Source organism: Glycine soja, chromosome 11 (genome assembly GCF_004193775.1).
Source record: "Glycine soja cultivar W05 chromosome 11, ASM419377v2, whole genome shotgun sequence".
Taxonomy (NCBI): Eukaryota; Viridiplantae; Streptophyta; class Magnoliopsida; order Fabales; family Fabaceae; genus Glycine; species Glycine soja.
The window spans coordinates 210,624-236,355 of NC_041012.1; the positions used below are offsets into that span (position 1 = coordinate 210,624).

The window sequence follows — 25,732 nt, forward strand, 5'->3', positions numbered from 1 at the left end:
TTATTGAATTTTTTTTTTTGTGGTGGTGGTGGGGGCCCGCCTGGGGGTTAGTATATATTTATATGTGCTACCAAAGAAACCAGAACACATATGGCATACCAATTCTTCACCTACATGATTTTAGTGCCACCGGCCGGAAACTTAATTAAATCCTAATCTTAGGTATCGGAGTACCCTTGTACCCGTATCACTTATTGGTTTATAAAGTAAACAAAACTTCAAATCCTAATTTCAGTAACTATCCATATTCAAATGCAATGTGCCTACCCAGCAATCCAGCATTATGTCTGTACGCCAAGGATAGGTTTGAAATGTTTTGAACTGTAATCCAGCATTTCAAACCTATATGCAAAAAAAAATTGTTATGATTGTTAAATTCAAGATAAATTACTAGTCATAAATAATATTATTAGTAGTAATTTGGTTTATAAAGCAGTATCAAGTATGGAATTGGAATATATATATAATTAATATTAAGATTCCATTCCATTAATGGGAATGGCTTCCTTTCTAGTAACATGTAGTAATAAATAGAATAGAAATGTGGTACGTATATTACAGGTTGTAGCTTAACAGCAGACAAAATGAGACAGCATCAAACATGCAGGCCCAAACCAGCTGCCATGCATACCGACCGTCTCTGCCAAATTAATTTTATTACCAACCCAAACGTACACTGACAAGCACACTTGTTTTCTTTCTACTTCTACTTCTAGATCGATCTCTCTCTTCTGTCTTCTTCACAAAACATATATATGACGTAACCTAGCTATGTAGTTGATGTTTGAACACTGTTGTACCCATAAATATAATCATGATCATAATTATATATTATGCTCTCTAGATAGATAGCTAGCTAGCTAGCTAGCTAGCTAGTAATTATGTTATATGCCATTTCCTTCATGCATGTGTGAGAAACCTTGGTAGGCCTATTTTGGAACCCAACTTCTGAACATCATCCCGAACTTGTTGTCTATACTCCCGAAAGCTAAATTTCCTGTAAAAAGAGGGTTCTCTGCAACTCTCTATCACTGTATCATTTGAAGGGCAAAAGAAATACGCCATAGAGAACCTTTCTAGTTTCGGGTTGGTCATAACACGGTGTTCAACACTCTTGTACACCCCGTTGCTCCATGCCTACATATGTATATATAGCAATGGTCTAATAAATGTATATATAGCAATGGTCTAATAAATGTTAATTATTAACCAAATTAGCAATTAATAATAATATTTAAGTTTAAGTACCTGGAATAAGTCACCAATGTTGATTATAAGAGCATCAGGGTTTGGTTTAACAGCGATCCATTTGCTGTCTTTGACCAATTGCAAACCTCCGACCTGATCTTGATATAATATGGTGAGAAAGTCACTGTCAGTATGTGGCATGAGACCGTGAATCCCAAAACCAATAGGGCATGGAGGATATCGGTTCAATCGAAGGTAGCATGTGTTAGGCAAACAATTCTCCTTAAAGAAGGTTGACTTGTGACCCATTTTCTCGGCCAGGATGTCGGCTAATGTTTGTGCAAGACTCGAAACTGTTGTAGCAAACTGTTCAATTGTCCAACTGCAAACATATTTGCATCCATAATCATATAATTACACTTGGCTACAAACTATATGGTAATAATTAAAGCTGAAGGTTAAGGAATATTGTAATTAATTAGTATGACCACAACAAATAACAATATCTGTATAGTTTTTTTTTTTTTTTCTTTCTGGTGGGATATATATAGTATTGTTTGAATTTTGAATTGATATCAATCAATTGATGGAATGGTGTCATACGTCAGTCTGCCATTCCTGTAGAATTTTCGGCTCCAGCAGATTTGCAACATTCACGTGAGAAACAACGGAATGTGTAGGTCAGGGGAACCGTAAAGGTGGCAAGCCATGTGCTTATATACCAAAATTGTGTGAACAAGTTCGGGGCAAGGAAGAAAGCAATGTCTACTTCATGTGGCTTTAGATTTTAATTAATTAATAAAATGCATGAAACTAATTAATTATGTGTGTGTAAGAGTGAGTCAAGTCAACACATGACGGAGCTAACATTTATGGGAGTCCAGTGATCGAATGTGATGGCGGTGGCAGAAGAAGTTGACAACATTAATTCGACCTGTGGAAAGTGTAGGCTTTCCTTTCTGTGTGTGTGCAGAAATCCGCTCTCTTTAGAAAAAGAAGGTAAAAAATAGAGGAATAAACAGTAAAATAACGTGGTGTTCATATATATATATATATATATATATATATATATATATATATATATATATTATCTTATTTAATTTTCTTTCAATTTTTTCCACTTTACCAACAGATCCTTTTGAGAATGACACTACTTGAGCTCATGTATGAACGGGGTCAAATGAAAATTTCGGGTTTGTTGATGAAAAATTTAAAAAGAGGACAGACCACGCAAGATAGGTCGTAATGTGTCCACAATTCCCGATTTAAGATGGATAAATCAAATAAAAGTTGCCCACACTGGAATTAAATATTACTATATATTACTCCTTTAATTCTTATTTAAATAAGATCTAAATTTAAAATGATATTTATATTTTTTTATAAGACTTAATTTATAATATTTTTTACATTAATTATTTTAAATTAAATTTTGTTTTCATTGAAAAAAGAGAAAAAATATATTAATAAATAAAAGAGTATTAATGATAAGGATAATTTTTTAAAATTTATAAATTTAAGATAAATATATTATTATTAACTAAATTAATTATTTTTTTAATCTTAAAGAATTAGATAATCATGTAACAAAAGAATTACATATATCTAAATATGATATTCAAATCCTCAAACCATCTTAAGAGAAACTATTATTATATGAATGAGATGACGGTGTGTTTATGATTTGACTAATATTTATGTAATAGGTAATAAAAAGTTAGTTGTGATCAAGAATTAAAATAAATATAAGTGAACAAAAATTTTTCCTACAAAAGAAAAGAACTACGAATTAGTTGTGCAATAACACGTGAAAAAATTACCACATACTATATTGTACAGAACCATATAGACAAACATATGAAGAAAAAAAATGAAGCTTGTATAGAACAGGTTCTGGAAAAAGTGAAATATATACATATTAACTTGGATTGTTATTAAGGGGCCCGAATATATAATAAAAACAAAGCATATGAGAAAGTAATTAAGTAGGGACATACGTACCTAAGAGAGTTTGATCCAGTGGATCCTAATATATCGGTTAAAGGAATATGAAAGGCTTCTGACCAAGATAACTGTTTAATGCATGTGGCAGAGGGTGTTCCCCAACGGTAGCTACCGGCGGAGAAGTTCAAGAACTTGTCCTCTTTGGTCTTCTTTTCAAATGGCTGCTTGAAGACCTTCTCTTGCTCGCACCTCAAGCTGCTGAAAATCTCAGTGGAAATACCATGGTTTACAACCTGGAAGAAACCCCACTCCTGCGAAGCCCTAGCTATCTGTGACTTGCACTCTTCCCTCACAACCTCATCGCTCTCTTCTAAACGGCTCAGATCGATCACCGGAAGGTCGCATTCCTCGGCCACCGCCATGAGCTCCTTATGCTCTTCAAAATTGTTTCCGTTTCTGGTCTTGTCAAACAGGATCTTGTATGCCTCGTGAAAGGGTGGGTCCGAAATCGACTCCATTCTATCTTCTGTGATAGAAATTAGAAAAAAGCTAAGGAGATATATGTCAAAAGAAAATTAATCGACTGGAGGCTTTCTTTGAAGGAACAACTTATAAAGAGATAAGGACAACTAATTTTTTTGTTGCTTTGTTTTTTTCTGTTTATTTTGCCTTTAATTTGATCGATGAAAACGTTTTAGACTTTGGAGACAAAGGTCGTTACATGTCTTTTTGTTCAGACAGATTGATCCATTTTACTTTATTATTATTGTCTTTTCTTTCACACCACCTACACTGCCAAATTCTAACTTAAAATTACATCCGTTAATCATTTTAATTTCATGCCCCCACGAACATCAATTCTAAGCAACTATCTGCTACTCGTCTCGTCACGGAGCTATTCAAGCCTAATCCAAATTACTTCTAACTAACTTCTTAAAAGTCATACCAAGTACAATGATGCGACCATTCTGCTCCTTTTGTAGATTGTGTTTGTTTGAAATAATAATATATAAGAAGAGGATGGTGTTTGGAATGCAGTTTGATGCCACCCATTTTGACTTAAAATTAGTCTAAATAAAAAAAATTTAAGTATAATAGATTTAACATTCGCAGTGCCGTTTAGTTTGATTCAATTCTTACATGTCCAACTATGAATTAAACGAACTGCCCAGTTTAAAAAATAAAAAAACAAAACCAATAACAATCAATTTTTATGCAGTTTTTAAATATATTTTTTTGTTAATTTTCTATTTTAGACTTGATTTAGTTCGATTTTCAACACCCCTAGAAAGGAGGAGGAAAGATTAACTTACTTTAATGATATTAATTTCAAGGTATTAAAAGATAAAAAAAAGAAATATTTTTTATTGAAAATAAAATATTTATTATATCAAAAATATTTTTTTATTATATATTATCTTGTTTTTTACTAAAAAGAAAACAAATACTACTTGGCTTCAAGATCAATCCCACTACTAAGAAGACACCAGAATGATGCGACGATTCTGCTCGTTTTGTAGATTGTGTTTGTTTGAAATAATAATAATATTAATAATAATAATAATAATAATAATAATAATAATAATAATAATAATAATAATAATATATAAGAAGAGGAAATCCAAACCAAATCAAATCATTTTTTTATTTGATTCCGTTCAATTTTAGCAGTTTGAAAAATTTTGTTAATAAATATTAAAAAATGCTTTAAAAATTTGTTATTAATTTAAAAAAACTTGAATAATAACTAACTAAATAATCAACTGGATAAATCAACAATAAAAATTTTAAAAATTGAATTTAAAGTAAAATAATAACTATTCTCAACTTGTTAACATAAAAGTAATCATTCAACATAAAAGTAAAAATAACACATAATACTTGTTCTTAAGTTCCAACTTTCAAACTTAAAAAAAGAATAGTAAAACAATATTTATAATATTTGCTTCTTAGAAAGTAAATATCTAACAACAAAAAACTAATTACAACAATAATTTTTAGAAATATTGACAGTGTGGTTTAGTTTGATTCAATTCTCACATGTGAAACCATAAATTAAACTACCGGTGCAGTTTGAAAAATAAAAAATAAAACCAATGACAATCAATTTTTATGCTACTTTTAAGTATTTTTTTTGTTAATTTTCTATTTTACACTTGATTTAGTTCGATTTTCAACACCCCTAAAAAGGAGGAGGAAAGATTAACTTACTTTAATGATATTAATTTCAAGGTATTAAAAGATAAAAAAAAGAAGTATTTTTTATTGAAAATAAAATATTTATTATATCAAAAATATTTATATTATATATTATCTTGTTTTTTTACTAAAAAGAAAACAAATACTAATTGGCTTCAAGATCAATCCCACTACTAAGAAGACACCAGAAGGTTTCTTCAAATCTTCAATCCCTAAGAAGTCTCACAATTCACATAGTAGCACTACTGGCTTCGAGATCTCCCATAAAACCCCACCTCTCCGACTGTCTCAAAGTAAAAAAAATAAAAAATAAAAATCCCGACAATATTGATATTTTCATATCCTTTTGTTTAGTATCTTTCCTAGGTTTTAATTTTTACTATTTTAACATCTTTTTTTTATTTTCTCCTTTTTACTGTATTTCTCACTTATTTGTAATTTTGTATACATCTTAAATACTTAATCAATTTTAATACTTTTACATCTCTTTTTCCTGCATCTCATCTGATCATTTATATACACAATTTACATCATTCATGCATATGTCGCTTTCTCTCTCTCTCTCTCTTAAGTTACATCTCATTCATTTATATACACAATGTACATACCCGGTCTCCACACTTAAAAACAATTAATCACTAATATTTTAAACTGGCCTAAAAAAAACTTAATTAGGTAATTAGGAATTTACTGACGAATCAATTCCCATGAGCATATGCTTAGTTAACGTGGGGATCCTTAATTTGGATGGAACAAGATTCCTTGCATTTAAAATGTAAATACAAAGATTTTGTAGTCATTATCCAAGGATCTATTTTTTTTAGTTATATTTTATATTATTATTATATATATAGAATTTATTTTTAAGACTAAGATTCCATGCATGTTAGAATCCACACTCTCCTTTGGAGGGGCATGGAGACCCACTTTTGAAAAGTCCGTATTTCGTGGGGTTGATGGTATATCCGAGGCTCTCACTCTCACAAAAAAAATATCTAGTAGTTTTAGTAAAATTAAGTAGATAGTATATATTCCCAAAAACTTATTTCTAAGAAATTATAGGAAAAAAAATCCTTTAACAAGTTGGTGGTCCAAGCCATATTTTCTGATTTGCACGGTCCAAATTTCCACAAAACGACTACAAAGAAAACAAATATATAACATGTGTGTGCTGGCTACTGGCTAGCAATATTTGCGTCTCCACCTATGGAAACGTTACAAAGAACTTCGACAAGGCACGGTAACAACAAACCCGTCTTTGTGTTTATAATCTATGGAGACTGGATTCGGATTTTTCCATAACATGTTAAATTTGTGGCTACTTGGAACTGTCTAGACCCATAACATATTATCGCTCACTCCGCTTGGGTTTGTTCATACATGTAGCAGTGGACCACTACTTTATTCCCATCGCCAATGCCCAAAACTATTGTACGTATATATATAAATAATGGTCATGGTTAAAAGTGGCAGATTGTTAATTGGTCAAAATAATATAACATTTTGCAGATCAAGTAAGAAAACTTGGTTCTTCTTTTTCCACATGGGAAGAAGATCATGTGGTGGCACACAATATTCTGCGAAATGATTAGTATACCGGGAGTCATTACTAATTGAGGTTATGGTTATCCTACACGCCTACATCTATGACTGACCTAATATATATATATATATATATATATATATATATATATATATATATATATATAAGGTAATTACTAATTAGATCTCATTTGAGAGATTCACATGGTCACATCTAAATAGAATATTGGTCAGGTAGTCAAAGCCTTGTTGCTCGATCTGTTGACTTTTGAATTGAAAAGTTTTATTTTAAGGACAGGTTGAATCTTTTACCAATACCAAAATAATAAAATATCTGTGCTATATAGTAGGCAAATTAGATACCTGGTTGAGGTTGAGGATCTTTAAGATAGAAGTTATCCGAGAAACTCCTAGATATTGTATTGTGCTTTCACCAGCATTCAAGTTCCATCAGATGTGCCCGACTGCTATATTTATATTGCGGGTTCTGCAGGAGAAGATAGATTTAAGCAGTATATAAATGATATGATAATATATATAAAACAAGCATCAGCTTATGATGAATTGTTTATGTAAAGGTGCATGGTAGAAAAAAAAGGTTTTACATGCATGACGTCTGGAGTTTCAGATGTCATGTATGTTAAAGGTGACTGAAAATTAAACTTCAATTGCTGCCATATATATAATGAATTAAATAACACACTAATATGTTAGACGAGAAATTAAACACGTGAACCATAGAAACTAAGTTATATAAATAACTATATATTTAATACAATAATTTGGGGAGATCAGAACGTCTAATTTCAGAGGAAATAAGCCTGCTCTGCTTCTAGTCTTGACAATTTGGGTTCTCACTTAGAATTTAGAAAAATTGATCAATTCTTACAACGTCGTCTATGGAAAGCGCATCCTTAGATTGTTTAAGAGTAGAAATGTAATTTCAGTTAATTAACGTGACAAGTGTCTCTAAAATACCATACCAAAGAGGAAATTAATTATACATGTGCAAGAAGAACATAATTACTTACAGAAGAAGATCGTAACTATGAAAAATGAAGGTCCACTTGAGAGTGTAAGAAAGAATGTGGTATAGCAAAATTGGCGCAGTGGCTGATAATTTATAGGCAACAAGACGATGAATTATTGTCAACATATGTCGAGGAAACTTCGATGACGATGATTGAAAGCTTATGCTGAAGAGAAGACCACGCGGCGCATGGTGGTATCAGAGAAAATATATCTCTAGTATCTCCCTTTTTTTCATTTGAAGATTACACCAAAGTAAAGCAAACATTCAGGAATTTATTTTTACAGGTGGAAAACTGTCAATCCCCTTCCTCATGGACACTCTATAAATTGAATCAGATAGCTTGATTATATTGATAAAATGGTTGGAAAATTTTAACTCGTGTTTTTCTTTTTTTAACCACAATATTTTTTGACTGAAAGTTAGAAACTAATTTTTAAACTATTTAGATTCATTATATTGATAAAATTATCTGTTATCTTCTATTAATGATCTTCTATTCTTATACACCATGTTAGGCCATTATTAGTGTTGATATTTCTTTTCTCTTTCTCTTTTAATAATAATAATATCTCTAGGTAAGTTTTAAAAGAAAATTATTATAATTTTGTTAGAAAATATTATGAGTATTTCTCTAGATATACTCTTTAATGATGATGAAAAGGAAAGGAAGGAACTAAGAATCAGAATTATTGTTTTTTAACTCTTTTAGTTTTAGAATTAAGAGTAATGATAAAATGTTTTTTTTTAAATTATCAATCATATCACATTATATTATATTGTTACTTCATTATGCTTAGTGGCAAGTTTGCATGTCAAAAGAAAAAAACAATAAAGTAAGCAAATTAATTAATTTAATGAATAATTAATAATAAAGGAAAAATTAAAAAAATACAAACATATTGTCAACATTTTCAATAAAACCTGCATACAATTAAAAATTATAAATATTAGTATTACATCACTAACATTTAAGAGGAGATTATTACCAACCAAATAGTAGTTCACTCTTCATAAAGCCAAAATAAATAAAATATTAGTTCAAGCAATAATTTTTAGTTTTTTTTTAAAAAAAAAAAAAAGAATTGACCGACAGACCCACCTTAACCCTTCCTAATTCGTCTTCTTGGCATATCAAACAGACATGTCAAAACAAATTGGTAGATTAAAGACCACAAGTCACCCCATCAAAACAAATCGATTGACCGGGATGGTCTAACTTATTTTACAACCCCCATCAATTTAGTGATGTAACCAAAACAAACACTGGGAATGAGGTTTCTTCCGTTGAAATCCTCAATCAAAATTAATTTGTTAGTGATTGCTTTAGCAATCGATAAACGCAGTTACAGAAAAAGTCAATCGCTAAAGAAGAAGTTAAATGACAATTTTTTTAAGTCAAAATTGTTGATTAAATAATTATTGTTTTTGCAATTCAATCTTTCTTTTTGTGCTAGTGTTTCCATTTAGCGATCGATCTAGCAACAATCGCTAAAATGCACCCCAACTACTTTGTTTTTTAACGACAGAAAAGAAACACCAACAGTTAGCAATTGATATTGATAGAGGACTGGGGAGTAGGAAAACTAAACTACGAAAGAGAAAGAGATAAGTCTGAATTCTTCTGCTTTATTATTCAATAGTTCTTATTATTTATACAATTGAATATGCAACTGAAACTGAAATGTGGTAAGTTGGTTACAACAGAGTTTCTCCCTTGCAACTAACTAAGCATCAACTGCCTGAACTCTCAATTGATACCACTGCTGGTAAGTGGGCTTCACTATATCCCTCCTTGGTCTGCTATTTGTGTTATTGTCTCCTGTTTCCCTGTGGTTGCCTTCTATGTTGGTATCAGATATGTAGTTGATTCCTAAACCCCAGCATTTGAACTTCCACATTAGCTTTATAGCAACCAAACTAGTGACCATTTTTATGTTTTGTAATTGGGTATTGGCTTAGCAACCAAATGGACCAGATCTATAAAATGCACACTACTATTATGCCAATTAGTGACAAATATTGACCATTAGCAACTGATATGATGTTTGTCATCAAATCCTAACATTTGAACTTCTTTCTACGATAACTTTGTAAAGACCAAATCGATGAGGTTTTTTTTTTTAATAAGAAAAAAGTAATTTCCGACAGTATTATTGACCAAAGAATTCAATCACTAAATCTTAATTATATATGCAAACAAATCTTTAATCCTTTTTCGTTTTTTCCATTCCCACTTTCTTCTCTTTCCCCTCCTTCACTGCATAATGTGTAGTTTCTCTTGGTCACTCATATCCCTCTGCTGCCTCTCCCCCCTCCCCTCTCTGCATTCGTCGTTGCCTCTCTCTCTCGATCTGATGCCCCTCCCATCTCCAATTAGATGTCGTTTTGCTTGTCATTGTTCCATGCTACAAGGACCAATTGTCGTTTTGGAATCATGGTATAATTTCTTTAAAATTTTCAATTGTTTGGATACTAACTATTAATCCAATTTTTGGTTATATAATATTCAATATTATATATTATTAAATTGTACATTACATCAGGTTACTATTTTTTCGATTTTATAATATTAAATTTTAATGGGTTTGGTTACTAGCTTTTTTTACTGTTGCCTTTGGTTTGGATTATATATATAATATTGAATATTGTATATTGTTGATTTGCATCGCACTTTTTTTGTTGTATTTTCTCGTATTGTTTATTATTATTTTTATTTTTTCATACTATTTTTGTAGATTTTTAATATTTTTTCTTAATTTTTCTATTATTTTCTTGCTCCACTTTTTCTTACTATTATTCAATCTTTTAACTTGCTATTTTCTATATTTTTTATTTTGGATGGTATAACTTGTGGATTGTCTTAATTTTTATTTTATCTTTTATATTTTTGGATTGCATTCTTGTATTTATCAATTTATATTTGATTTTTTTTATTAATTCTTTGCTTACACCTTTAGATTTTTATTTTAATTTCCCACTGGTTTCCTTTTTTCAATTTTTCGTATTATATTCTAATTATTTTCTTATTTTTTGTCACTATTGTTTTACATACTATTTTTATTTTTTTATTATTTTATTTTATTATATTGGATTGTGTAATTTTTGGAGTTTTTAAATTTTTACATTTTTAATAATTTTGGATTGTATATTGTTGCGTATTTAACAATTACAATTAGTTTTTTCTTATATAAGAATTAAAATGATGATTAATTAAAGGTTTAATTAACTAAAAGTAAAATTTAATTAATATGAGAATTCATAAGTAATTTAAACAAGGTTTTAATTAATAAAAGATAGATAAAGTGTTTATTAACATAGTAACTTGTTAAGATGATATTTACTTATGTAAAATTTTAATTATAATTAATTTTATTAAATTCCAAATTATCTATCAGTGTGAATATAATTTGCATGTTAACACTTAGTTGAAAAATGTGGTGGTCCTAATAATTTAGTGGCAAGAAGTCACTACGCGGTGTAAATGGAGAAAACTTGAGTTTAGAAGATCCAATTAATTAACATTTCAATGTAATATTAATTGATTTTTTATTAATATTTCTAATAAATATTATTTCAGTTTGTGAATGTAATATTATAATAAGGTTAATTTTATAAAATTATTATTATTTTATCTATTTATTAATTTTTTATATGTATAAAATAACTTAAAGGCAATACTTATTTTGGGATGGAAAAAATATATTATATAATTATATACAGAAAATCAATTTAGCCAATTTTATTTTTAGAAGAATCAATCAATTTAGCCACTTAAATAATGAAATATGTAACTTTTTTAAGATGTGTATATGTGTTTATCAATGAGTGATCGATCCTTTTGGATTTTTTTATAAAATTATTTTTAAAATGGGTTTATTTTAGAACATATTACTAACGTGGGTCTTATTATTATTATTATCATTATTATGATCATCAAGAAATAGGTAATCTAGTAATTTTGATTAGTTGTTTCATTGTCACACAATTTTCTGTTAAAAAAATTAAGAAAAAAGATGTGGCTTCCTCATTAGCTTCCATGGTATGAAAAAAGAATTAGTAAATTTAATTTGTTGTTTCGTCAGCCGCAACCAGCAAAACAAAATTGTTAGTTCAACTCAACCAACAAAAGAGAAATAATAAATTTGACTTACTGGTTCAACCTCTTTTCTTTCTCCTCGATAAAGTATCATGTCAATAAAAAAAATAGCAATATGTGATTGTTATTTCATGTGCACATGAAATGCATGCCACTATTAAAAAATAACAAAATATGAAACAACAATTCATATTTATTGCTTCCAATTTCTTGTAAGCAGCGCAATTTGAACAACGGTGTGGTATAACATTGTTTTGATTTCCACATAATTTTGTATTGGTACTCTTATTGTATTACTTTATTGACATAGCATCAACAAATAGTAATTTAATTAATGGTTGGAATGGAATAATCTGCTAACACAAGCATTTTTTTTAGATTTTTCAAATTTCATGGAAAAAAAGAATATATCATGTTAGCTAGAGGAAAATACATTTCAAATGGAAAATAAATTTCATGCAAGAGTTCCCGGTCTCATTGTATTTAACGTGTTCAATTTTTATTTATTTTTAACTATATGCAACCGTCAATTTTCTATCTGCTGGTTCAGTACAATACCCAAAAAAAAAAAACAATTTCTATTGATTGGTTTACGTAAAACTCACACCCTCTTTTTCCCCTTTTTTTTAGCAAAAATTATGTGACAATAGAATAGTAAGTTAAGAAGATTGCCGATTCACCTATTCTTTTGGTCAAAATAGATTCTTGTTAGTAATATATTGTAAAACAGATTCATTTTTTAAAATATATATAAAAAAGACACAAAAGGATCAATCACCCGTTTATCAATTTTTTTGAAAATGATGGCACTTGTCAATTCCCTAATCATGAACTGACTCTATTTGATGTAATTAACGCGAAGTGTAGAGATGGAAAAAGAGAGACTTGGAGGAATGAGAACCATACTCAAATCATGAATTGGTGAAAAGAATTTACTTTGGGAATATATTTATTTGATTAGAAAAACTAAAATTAAAATTAACCGAACCCAATATTAATGAATTGACAGAATGGCAGATGTGAGATGGATGACAGGTCCACAGTCCAATGGAAAGCACACCGGGGCCTAACCAAGTTCTCCAAATCCATGTCGGCACCCAAACATCAACTATATATGGTTGATGGCTCCATCTAGCTAGGGTCACATGCACGTCCACTTGGCCAAGATGAGAGGTTGAGGCAAGCTCATGTGCACTGCTACCTTATTATATAGAAATATCTTTTCATGCCATTTCACCTTCATCCACAGTGACTCAGTATGTTTGATTTTTTTTTTTTTTGGAAATACCAAACCTTTCCGTTGATCAGAAACATGACTGCAAATGGTTACTCACGTTTCTCTCCAATCCAAAGGGAAGCAAGTAGCAACTACCACTAAAATAGTATAAACATTGACAACATATATAATGAATAGTAAATAGCTAGTAGAAATAGTTTCTAAAACAAGATAATATATAAAAATAGTTTTTAAACTATTAATTAATTAAAATATATATATATATATATATATATATTAATTTTTATAATAATTATTTTTAATATAGTTTCTTACTAGTTGAAAGTGTAAAAAATATTTTTATTATATAATTTCAGTATCATATAATTTCTTTTTGTTTAAAACTTTAATTGTGGGAGTGAGTGGCAACTATTCAGCGCTCACAGACACAGTCAAGCACTTGTCGTAGAAACGAGAGATGAGAAATGTACTTACTTTCTTAGCAATACAAACAAAGATGGCCGGTGGTTCCTCCGGTAATGATTAAATAAAATAATTAGTAGCCAAAGAATGGTGCTGATATTTCCAATAGAGAGGGGTCAGGGAATCTATAAGGTGGTAGTAAATCAACACTACCAAGCCACACATATCAGACCCTATGTAATCATCAATGGGAGATGAGGACTCGATCGGTTCATATAATCAATAACTACCCTAATATGTATACATTATACGTACTACATTCAAGTGAAATGACATGACTGTGACTATATGTATATGAAAATGATTAATAAAGTTTCTGTTTGATCACTATATATCTGTATTGTCAATTGTCATGATGTGCGTGTAGTGTGGTCGTAGTGATCGAAAGCGCCAGTCGTTCTGTCACAAACACATTAGCTGAATGACAACAAAAGGCCTTCTTCGAGAATATACCGACATGTGTATTTTTTATTTTTCTTATCTCCAATTTGGCTCTGCCAATTAAATACGGATCGGACAAAGAATATAAAGCATGTGATGCCCATCCACACAGGCAACATACACTTATGGGACATGCAAATTCTTTTATCATACCGATCGATCGAGCTGCAACTAATTCACCTTCTTGAACCGTTCTTTCAACTTTTCTCACTTTTATAATTAAGATCTTTTGTGTAAAATGCTGACATGGCGGCCGGAAGACATGTATGTTTTAAAACACATTAAGAGAGAAATAAATAGGTAAGTCAGATAGTAAGAAATAGAGTGAAAATAACTACAATAGGTCACTCACCTTTTTTATTATTCTTGTAAATTTGAGCGTTGGCGGATATGAAAGTTTGTTAGGATTATTTTGTCATGAAAGCTCTGGTCAGCCCTCTCTAGTCGACGAGGGAAAAAAATAGAATAAAAACGGATTATAGTGTTTACACTGTTTTTCAAATATTTGACCAAAAAGGTAAATCATTCTTGATAGATTAAATATTGTTAGAGTGTGAGCTGAAATTTCACATCGATTAAAACTAAAAAAATTATCATATAAGTAAGGAGAAAACTCATAAATCTGAGCCTTAAGATTTTAGGTTAAAGTGTGGTATCAAATTTCTTTATGTGGTTGCTCATGACTCATTGATGTAAATCTCATCGATATTTATTCCCCTCAAATTCCTTCAACAACTGGTATCAGAGCTGATGGTTCAACTCGTTGACCGGTTCAGACAAGGCGGTAAATGCCCCCACATCGAGTACAAGTGTGTGTTTACTCCCCTCAAATTTCCTAACAAATATTTCATCATGTGGACTCATCGTGGAGCATAAGGTGTTCTTGATGGAATGATTTTCAATGTTTGTTTTTCCTACCAAATCACACAAAGTTATTTAAAAAAATATTTTTTTTCTATTGCAATAAACTAAACAGAGTTTTAGCAAGCATCGAGGACTTCAATTTACTGAATTAATAACAAAATCAATTGTCACAAAAGGTTAATTACTTTATTTTCTTTCTCATTTTCTTCAAACTTATAATTATGCAGTTTATCCACACAACTTTTATAGTGTGTTTGAATGGAGTAATTTAATAGGGAAATTCATTTTTTCAAAGAATTTAAAATGATTCATGATAAAATAGTTTGTTTGGATAGAGTATTTGAAATGAGATTTAATTTTTAGTATTTTTATGAATCATTTTGATTAACTAAAATAATGGAATTTCAAATTCTCTCAAAAAATATAGAATTTGAATTTATTTTTTTTGGAGATGCTCACTCTAACTCATGTTCTTGCTCTTGGCTCTCGTTCAACACTCACAACTATGGATGACCAAAGTTTTTATGCTCGATATCAACATAAGTTATTTTTCATTGATGTTGGCCGATATTTTTTCGATCTGAATTTTTTTGTATGATGTCAACCAAAGCTATTTTTGTCGATATCGGCTAAGATTTTTTTTAGATGATGTTGGTTAGGGTTATTTTCTCATTGATGTCAGTCATGGGAAATTTTTGCTAACATCGACCAAGGATTTTTTTGTCGTTGTCATCCAGGTTTTTTCAATTGATATTGACCGATGTTGGCTAGATTTTTTCTACTGACATCGGTCATGACTAACTTTTGAGTAGACATCTGTTAGGATTTTTCAGCCGACATCAGCTAGGTTTTTTCAACCAACATCAGCCAAAGCTATTTTTTAGCCAATATCAGCTAGGGTTAATTTTGGCCGATGTTAGCTAGTGTGTTTTGGCTTATGTCAACTAGATTTTCTTAGCCGACATCGGTTAGGATTTTTATGCTGACATCGACTAGGGTTTTCTGGCTGACATCAACTATAATTATTTCTTAATCACATTAGTTAGGTTTTTTGGTTGATGTTGGTCAAGGTTTTTTCTACTAAAATCAGCTAGGTATTTTTGACTGACATTAGGCATGACTACTTTTAGTTGACATTGACTAGGTTCTTACAGTCAACATCTACTAGAGTTTTTTCGGTTGACATCGATCAAAGTTATTTTTTAGCCAACATCAGCCAAGACTATTTTATAGCCGATGTTGGGTAGAGTTTTTTGTCCAACATTGGTCAGGGTTGTTTTTTAGCCAACTTCGACTAGGGATTTTTCGGTCAACGTTGACCAATGATGTTTTTCAGCCGACATCGAATAGATTCTATTGGTCAGCATCGACCAAACTATTTTTTAATCGATATTGAATATATTTTTTTGTCAATGTTTGCTAGGATTCTTTAGGCCGACGTTGGCTAAAAATAGTCTTGGTTAACATCATTCGTGAAGACCTTAGTCGGTGTCGACCAAACAAATCCTAGTCGACATTGGTAAAAAAATCTAGCCAACATCGACTGAAAAATAGACTCAACCAACATTAGCCAAAAAATAGTCCCAACTGATATCAGTTGACAAATATTTTCGACATACTTTGACAAAAAAAAATCTTATTTGATGTTGATTGAAAAATAGCTTTAGTTAATGTTGGTTTAAAAACATCACTGATTGTGGTCAGACAAAACAATATTAGTTAAAATTATCAATATTTTGTATTTATAAATTATTAAAAATTAAAAATATTTTTTAATTAATTTTGCAAAATTAGATTGTGTTTATTTTCTATAAAGTTTAATATTAAAATTTCATCTATTTAAAATATAAAATTAAAATTTGCATATGAAAGAAATTGAATTATCCTATCCAAATAAAAAATTTAAAATGAAAAAAATTTGAATTGATTTATCTAAACAAAACATTTTAAAAAAAATAAAATAAAATTTAAATTTTAAACATTTCAAATTTATTAAAATTTTAAAATTCCTTGTGCAAACAGAAGATTACTCTCCAAAAGTGGGATTCTAGAATAGTGAGTGCAGACGAAGATTCAATTTGTCATGGAGAATTGAGTTTGGTAAGTGATGTGAGTGGTGGAACTCATACGAGCATCGGTCGCGTAGACACTAAATGTAGCTGCGGCCTTTTTTCGTTTATCTTCCAATTTAGCATCCTTTTATTATGATTGACACTACGTAGCAATGGTCAAATGGTTGAACACAATTGCTTAGCTTTAAGCTTTGTAGTATCAGAAAGTTGACTAACATAATATTGGTTTGTCTAATTGACTCCGGTGAAATTGGGTCAATTAACCTCATTTCTAATAATCAATCAAATTCAGACATTTATCTTATTCTAAATTCTATCGTTAATATAATGATTATCATATTTAATGCATATATTCCTAATTTCTCTCTTTTACAGAATCCTTAACTTCTCACACATTATTTATGTGCAAAACATTTCTCAACTTTATAATTATATGTACAATATATATCATATATTTTCCTTTATCACACACTCCATTTGTTATTTTTTATTTTATTTATTTTATAACTCATTAGTATAATACTTTTTTTCCGAAAAAAGTATAATAATTTAAAACCTTTTTCCAACAATTTATTATAATTGCTAATTAAAAATTATAGATAAAGAGAGTACTTTTTTTTAGAGAAGATAAAGAGTATAATTGTGAATTACAAATTATAGATAGAGAGTATAACTTTGAATTAATAATTGGCTTGAGTCGAACTTTGTCCTTGCTGTTCAGGCCCTGAAGCATGTTTCTTTTGTTCCCTGACCTATTGGGAGACCATGGGAAAACATGCTGACTTTTTTGTAAAAGTAACCATATTACCTTACTTTCCTCTCATGCACAGCGACGGTAATGCTTGTGCTGATTTGTTAGTAAAAAATGACCCAATTTTCACTTCTGGGTCAATTAGTCAAGCCTAATTTCTCTTTCATATATATTTTTTATATTGTTTATGTATAAAATTAAAAATTTAGAATCATTAATTAAAATTATACTAAAATAAATAAATATACATAAAAAATTATAAATTTAATATTAAAATCTTAATAATTGGTATTTTTTATTTAATTATAAAAATCTATATTCTTTATTCACTTTAGATAAATATTTATCATATCTTTTTTTTTTAAATGTAACATAAAAAACTTTAGGTAAATAGTTTTCACTTATTTTAACTTTAGAAAAATGAATTTTAATTTTTCCAATTTATTGGAATATATGAAACTTAAACTTTAGGTAAATAGTTATCATTTTACAGTTGACTTTACACTCCGATTGTTACTGTTATCTATATGTAAAATGAGAGCTATTTATCTAAACTCATTTTTTACATATTTCAATCAATTAAAAAATTAATATTCATTTTTCTAAAGTTAAAGTAAATGAAAATATTTAATTTACCTAAGGTAAATAAATAATATATATTTATAATTAATTAAAAAATTTACATGCATGATGTCTATAAAATTTTTAATATATAACTAATATTTTCTTATGAGCAAATAAAAATATTATTATATAATTGTGTTAGAACATAAAAGAGATACCAATCAATAAGTACAACCAACACATAATGGTCCAAAGATGGACAACCAAAGATGGACAACCGAAAGATAAGAAAGTATAAAATTTTCATTAAAATTCAGAGAAAAAAATCATTATAGTTAAAAGCATGTCATTCAAAATATTTCAAAAATAAATATATAAGTCACACATTAAATTTTTTAGAAAACATATTCAATAACACATGATAAATGTTTAGATAAATTAATTAAGTATAGATGTATCATTAGCAAAAGTAGAAACTATAAATCTAATAAATTATTACTAAAATAAACCTATTTTTTAAAGCTATTTTTTCTATAAATTATTTATTTTATAAAGGATACTGAATTATTTTAAGTATTTTATTATTTTTTATTTTCCTATTTATAAGACTTAAAGTTAAGAGTGATGCTTGTTCTTTTTTTCTTTACAATATCCAATCCATAATGTTTTTTGTCAATAGTTTTTATGCTAAAATATTTATAATTAATTATATTGTCAAACATTCATAAAATAGTGATGTTATTAATAAAAATGATAATTTAAAATAAAAAATTAGGACAAACGCATTAGTATCAATTAAATTAATCATTATAAAAATCAAAAGAGTATAAAAAACTAATATAATTATCAAATAGAATACAACAAAAATGAAAAAGAATTTCGACTTTTAAATAAAATATAGTGATAAAAAAATATTAAAGAGAGATTATAGAAGGAAAAAGAGGGGATCATAAAATAATTTTATATATAATACTGTATAAAAATTTAAAAATCTTTGGGAGGCATGGCCCCTATCCATAGGCCCCCACTCCCTCCGCCTGCATAATGCATATTGAGTTTCACAGCTTCTACATTTTTCCACAAATGCATTAGTAGGTATTTCACAATGATGAGTAAATTAAAAAAAATAAAAGCACTATCCAAACTAAATTCACATATTTTAAGCCATAAAAAAAAAAGTTACAAGTATGCGAACAAGGTATTTAAACTTAGGCAGGTAAATGGTGTTGATTAGGAATAGTGGAGCATGACGTGAGTGAGTATTGGTCTATTGGGCTATTGACGGCACCTCAATCATTACGAGGCCCTAAATAATAATGATTTCACTTTCCAACCACTGATAATCATCAATGTGGTCCTACCACTGATAATTTTAAGTCATGTGCATTGTTGGTGCTCCTCCCCTTTCTCTCAATTTGCTTCTTGCTGCTAATGCTTTCAAGGAGTGGGGCATCCATTTTCGTTTCAGTAAATTTTACTCTGTTTTTTAAAAGTTAGACTTTTCTCTCTTCAAAGATTAATGTACACTTTACTTTAATTTATTTCTAACTTTTCGAGTTAATTTTTTTCTCAATAACTAATTTTAAAATTTTACTATCAACTTTAGGAATTAAAAAATGGCATGAATATTATATAATATTTCAAATCAATAACTTGATAATTAAAATTAATTATTGGTGATAAGATTAAAAAAAATCTCTTAGCAAACACGTTTATATTGCTCACCGTCGCTAATAACTTTTTTTTATCACCTCAACAAGATAGGTGTGACTTATAATATAATCTCATATTTTAATACTTTTAACACACACAAAAAGACGCATTAACCTCTTTTTTTCTTCAAAAGCTCTCCTTTATTTTTCTCCTCTCTTTTATATTTCAATTTATCTACCGAACGAAATTGTGTCTTCACAATTACTTTAGTTTTACAAGCAGATAAAAAAAAAACTGATATTTTCATATTACTGTAATAAAAGACAGGTAAAGATATGAAATTCAGTTTTGTTCAAAAGAATCCTAAGAGTGTCGTATCAACGAGGTTGATATGGAAAACATAAAACAGGTTCTGACATGAATGGAAAAGTAAAAGAAAGTTGGATAAATATTGGCCTCTGATGAGAAGTATGCCAATTGTTTGGGCCGAATGAATGAAAAGAAAGGATAATTAAGTTGATATTTTGGTCATTTTGAATAAACAAATGGTAAGATTATTTGTATCCTATCTTTTTTCTTCTTCTATATATCCTTTATATTTTTTTATGGAAACAAAGAGTGATTTAGCACCATCATTTTCACAAAAAGAAAAAAGTTCTGCCCTACATTCATTCATGCATTCATCCAAGTTTGTATGCATTAGTCGGCAATGATTATCCCCTGTCACTATGGAGATTGGCCATGGGAAATGAGGCCCCGCCCGTTTGTTTTATGAATGGTGATTTTTGTTGTCAATTTTGCATCCGTCTACATCCATTCCTATACTTGCTTCTAGACTTTTAAATGAAACATGCTATTTACAATAAAATATATTTTATATAAAAACCACTCAAGCCTTAACGCTTTATTTGGATTCAAATCAAATGGTAAATTTGAAAAAAATTTAAAGATAAAGCTTTATTTGAATGCCAAAAATAAAATTTTTAAAAATTGAAGATTGATTTGGATGAAATAAGATAAAAGAAAAAAAATTGAAGAAATAACCACAATAAATAAAATTTGATTTTCTAAAATAGAATGTATATAGAAAACTCTTTTTTTATAAAATTTATTTGAAATATGTAAATAAAATAATATGAATTTTGTCTAAAACTAGTTTTAAACCAATGCAATTATTTTTAAAATATATAATTTTAAATATAGAATTTAATTTTTCTCTGTGTAATTTTTTTTAGAAAAAATAACTTAAATATATTTTTAAAATAAATACCATAAAAGTCACGATTTTTAGTTGTATGACAATTTATGATTAATTTATAGCATAAAATATTTTATACTGAAATACATCTAACTCTAAGTAAACACTTCAAAATATAGAAACATTGAACGTATTTAATCCTTTTTTAAAAGAGAGTGAGAGTATTTTAGAAATTTTGAAATGACAAAAGAAAGGGTGATATAGTGAGAAAAAAAGAGTGCAAATAGAAAGGCCTATTAGATGCCATCTGCAGCTTCAGCATGCAGCATTATGGGAATTGGGCTCAAAATGTGCACTTTTCATACAAAAGCTGATTTTCTAGTAGTAAATCCGTAAAAAAAAAAAAAAATCGGTTTGTTACTATTTGGGGGTAGATATTTGTCGCCAGCAACTTAAGCAATATTTTCGGCCACCAAAACCCTTGTAGGAAATCCCTTGTCGACCCACCAAAACCTATTAGGAAATCTTTTTAACAAGATCTTTTTTAGTTTTTAGACAAAAAAAAAAAAAACCTATACCAATTATATTAACAATAACAACAATAACATGAGACTCATTTATCACTAACTAGAATCTAATAACTATATCCACGTGCAGAGGATATTCTTATTTGAAAAAAAAGAGTGAAAAAACCACAAAAAAAAAAAAACTGAAACCTAGTAGTAATTTACAAATTAAATAACACTGAACTACTCTTCAAAGAAATTTGGATGTTTGGTAAGAATTATGGACAATAATTGACAGTACATCATTTTATTGGTAGAATTTGAGCAACGCAATAAAAGTTATTGTTTTGCATTCTTGAAAATTCTTGATATTTTTCACATGTTGTTAAAATTCTTATCTAACACATCTAAAATAGCAACTAAAAAGATTGAGTAATAAGGAAAGAATGTTATACTTTAGTGGGAGTGAGGGCAATTGAGTGCAAAAATAGAGATTTTAGTCGTTGCCTCCGCCAAATCCATCGCACACTTAGAGGTTGAGGTTCCTTTGTGACTTATTCTCCACTCATTTTTCGATATTCCATGCATCTCACCGTAACTCTACTCCTACTGTTATGAATCCATGACCTAGACTTCCCAACCACTCCTACACCCTTGTTTCCTTTCTTTTGCTCTAACAATGAGGCTCAAGCTCAGCCTCTCTCTTTCATCATACTAATTAAGGCAATTGCAAACTCGAGGACATGCCTAGTCCATTGCTATCATTATCATTAGTGCTGCTATTCTTGATTTCATGTGGAAATATTCATGAATGTGAAGCTCAAGATACCGAGGCTTTGCCTCCAGCAGCAGAAACTTGTAACGGGGTTTTCATTTCCTATGACTTTCTCACTCGAAGAAAAGAATTCCCTCGCGTGAAGAATGCCACGGCACAGTCTTGGGCCTTCAATTCCACCGCAACAGTTCTCAACACCGGCAAAGACGTGGTTAAGGCGTGGAGGCTGTTCATAGGTTTTCAACATGACGAGATTCTAATCTCTGCCAGCGGAGGTAATCTAATCGATGGAACTGACTTCCCTGCTCTGGTAGGAAATGGCACTACCTTTGTTGGATCTTCTGTGCCAGATTTGGATAGCTCCATCAACACAGCTCAAGATTTAACCCAAATTTCAGCCATGATCCAGCTTATTGGCACCCAGTTTGGAGTAAGGCCTCCTACTATTCCTATGCCCAAAACCATCAAGTTGGTAAATGATGGTTACAAGTGCCCCCTACCAACTACCCGTAGTGAGTAGTCTTCCTGTTTTTCTCTTTTATCTATTGCTTGCACTACTTCTAAAAGCATATTCTCTAACACCTCAAATTATTGCATGATTCAAGTTTGATTGATGAGCTGATGAGATCATGTAATAATGTCTTCTTTAATCTACATTTGCTAATATACTATTAATTATTATTAGTTATAATTTATTAAAAACTATAAAATCATTAGTTAAGATCAATAAATGAGGAATGCGACTTGCATAATTTTTGTGATTTATAATAAATTTCAAATAATAAAATAGTGTGTTTTAAAAAATGTATCTAAGAATATATTATTAACTCATGTATATGGTGTGTTATTGATATTACTTGTATTCTTCATTGGGTTCTAATCTAACTAGTAGAATCATGGTCCACATGCAGAGGGTTCCATGTATGCGTGTTGTAAAAAAGACCCTAAATTCAAGGCTGTACTACGGAAGACAAAATTCTTGCCACGGCAACAAGGGGATCTTACCATATCCTATGACGTGAATCAAGTGTATGAGAATAATTATATGGTAGAGGTGACCATGGAGAACAATCACCTTTTGGGACGGCTGGATCATTGGAACTTGACTTGGGAGTGGACAAGAGGGGAGTTTATATACAGTATGAAAGGTGCTTTCACACGTGTGATAGAATATTCAGGTTGCATCTATGGAGCTGCAGGACAGTATTACAAGGACATGGATTTTTCTAAAGTCGTTAACTGTCAAAAGAATCCAATAATCAGTGACTTGCCTCCAGAGAAAGCTAATGACACTGAAATTGGAAAGATACCTCACTGTTGCAAAAACGGAACTCTTCTACCTATCCTTATGGATCCAAGCAAATCCAAGTCTGTTTTCCAAATGCAAGTGTTCAAAGTTCCACCTGATCTAAACAAAACAGCAATTTTCCCTCCAGAGAAATGGAAAATAACGGGCATTCTCAACCCGGAATACAGATGTGGGGCACCTATTAGAGTGGATCCTGCACAATCTCAAGATCCCAGGGGACTTGAAGCAACGGTTATTGCCATTTCAAGTTGGCAAATAGTCTGCAATATCACTAAGCCAACCAAGAGGAGCACTCGCTGCTGTGTTTCTTTCTCTGCTTATTACAATGAGTCCATAGTACCTTGCAACACATGTGCCTGTGGTTGTGATGAAAATAACAGAAGATGTAATCCGAATTCACCAGCAATGCTTCTCCCTCCAGAAGCTCTTCTTGTACCCTTTGAGAATAGGACAAAAAAGACAGTTGCTTGGGCCAAACTAAAGCATTTTAAAGTCCCAACAAAATTACCATGTGCTGACAACTGTGGAGTTAGCATAAACTGGCATGTAGTTTCGGACTTCAAAGGTGGGTGGAGTGCCAGAATCACTATGTTCAATTGGCAGCATACGAATTTTGAGAATTGGTTCACTGCACTGCAATTCAAGAAGAAGACTGCTCTTGGTTACGAAAAAGTTTATTCTTTTAATGGAACATTCCTTCCGAAGCTCAATCATACTATTTTCTTGCAAGGAACACAAGGATCAAACTTTTTGTTAGCTTTAGACAATGGAACAAACCCAAAGGTGCCCGGAAAAGCACAATCTGTTCTTTCCTTTACTAAGAAGTTTGCACCAGGCATGAAAATTGCAAAAGGAGATGGGTTCCCATCAAGGGTCTTTTTTAATGGTGAAGAGTGTTCTATTCCTACCCGTTTCCCTGTGGGAAATGGAAACCAACATAATGCAGATTCATTAAACCTACACCTACTATTAGCTTTAGTCCTAGCTTTTACAATGAGTATAATATTGTATTAAGATAATAATGTTAAGAACTGTTCCATTAGACAGGTTTATGAATCTAGCTTTGTTTTTTAATCTCTCTCTCTCTCGTGTTAGGTTGCATCTCCCTCCTATAGAAAAAAAAAGAGTAGAAAATTGAAAACTTGCAACAGCTAAAACAAAAAATTGGACGACCAAAGCCAAAAGCTAAAGTTGAACTTTTTCGTCTCTAATACTGAATTCAATGTTAAAACCAATTTAATAATTTCTAATCAAAACAACTAGTCATAAATATTCATTCACTATTATTCACACGCGTAAGCCAACTTCTAAATTGTTCCTATATTATACCTATTAGATAGTTTTGTAAATTCTACGTCACCTCCTGAAGATAAGGTGTCTAGAGGAATGAAAATCTACTGCGGTGTCAGTGTCACTACCACAATTCTACTAATTTTATTCTTAGCTACAATCAGTTAAGCTTGAAGGGATGGATCATGTCTCATCCCATTTATAAAACTAAATGTATGATTTGGCATAGTGATCATGGTTGAAGCTTCAATACAGGGGACAATTAATATTCCAGCTTGCGGAGTGAAAAACATGCACGTTTTTTATTTAAGTATTTCTACAGATAACTAGACGAATTGCAAAGTGTTATAAATTTTACTTCAACAACCACCATAAAAGGGAAATTTTGGACAGTGAACCTCTGCATGATGAACTCCACTAGTTAGACCATCTGTAATCTCTCTGCATTCTTACATGATAAGAGCATTAAGAATGCTTCTAACATAAAAATTAGCTTACGACATTCTATTACTAATTTGCTAGTATTTTATCTAAGTATTTATCTACCCAGCTTGGATTCTGCATATGAAATTTGCGGCATATAATTTTATTAATGTTATTTAAACCAA

At 30.1% G+C, this 25,732-nt stretch overlaps 2 protein-coding genes across 3 annotated transcripts; one reads left to right on the forward strand and one right to left on the reverse strand.

Moving 5' to 3' along the window:
• Nucleotides 1-440: 440 nt before the first annotated feature.
• Nucleotides 441-8,089, reverse strand: LOC114374676 (gibberellin 2-beta-dioxygenase 8-like). 2 transcript variants are annotated; one of them, XM_028332347.1, is made up of 5 exons: nt 7,905-8,089; nt 7,237-7,360; nt 3,190-3,681; nt 1,249-1,570; nt 441-1,137 (listed from the first exon to the last, which is right to left on the reverse strand). In XM_028332347.1, the coding sequence occupies exons 3-5, from the start codon at nt 3,648-3,650 to the stop codon at nt 901-903; spliced, it is 1,020 nt and encodes a 339-aa protein (XP_028188148.1). In that variant the 5' UTR covers nt 3,651-3,681; nt 7,237-7,360; nt 7,905-8,089; the 3' UTR covers nt 441-900. The 2 variants fall into 2 exon arrangements, with proteins under 2 accessions (XP_028188148.1, XP_028188147.1); XM_028332346.1 differs by having other exon boundaries at nt 3,190-3,658; nt 7,905-8,087.
• A 14,136-nt stretch (nt 8,090-22,225) lies between these two features.
• Nucleotides 22,226-24,905, forward strand: LOC114375952 (COBRA-like protein 10). The gene is made up of 2 exons (XM_028333829.1): nt 22,226-23,037; nt 23,437-24,905. Exons 1-2 carry the CDS (start codon nt 22,494-22,496, stop codon nt 24,846-24,848), a joined length of 1,956 nt encoding a protein of 651 aa, XP_028189630.1. The 5' UTR covers nt 22,226-22,493; the 3' UTR covers nt 24,849-24,905.
• Nucleotides 24,906-25,732: the final 827 nt, after the last annotated feature.

Bases quoted from the DNA above. Each gene is read 5' to 3' on its own strand.
- LOC114374676 (XM_028332347.1), bottom strand. From the start codon at position 3,650: ATGGAGTCGATTTCGGACCCACCCTTTCACGAGGCATACAAGATCCTG. The intron at 1,571-3,189 runs GTACGTATGTCC...ATATGTTTGCAG, and splicing joins ACTGGATCAAACTCTCTTAG to TTGGACAATTGAACAGTTTG. The intron at 1,138-1,248 runs GTACTTAAACTT...ATACATATGTAG, and splicing joins ACATTGGTGACTTATTCCAG to GCATGGAGCAACGGGGTGTA.
- LOC114375952 (XM_028333829.1), top strand. From the start codon at position 22,494: ATGCCTAGTCCATTGCTATCATTATCATTAGTGCTGCTATTCTTGATT. The intron at 23,038-23,436 runs GTGAGTAGTCTT...GTCCACATGCAG, and splicing joins CCCCCTACCAACTACCCGTA to AGGGTTCCATGTATGCGTGT.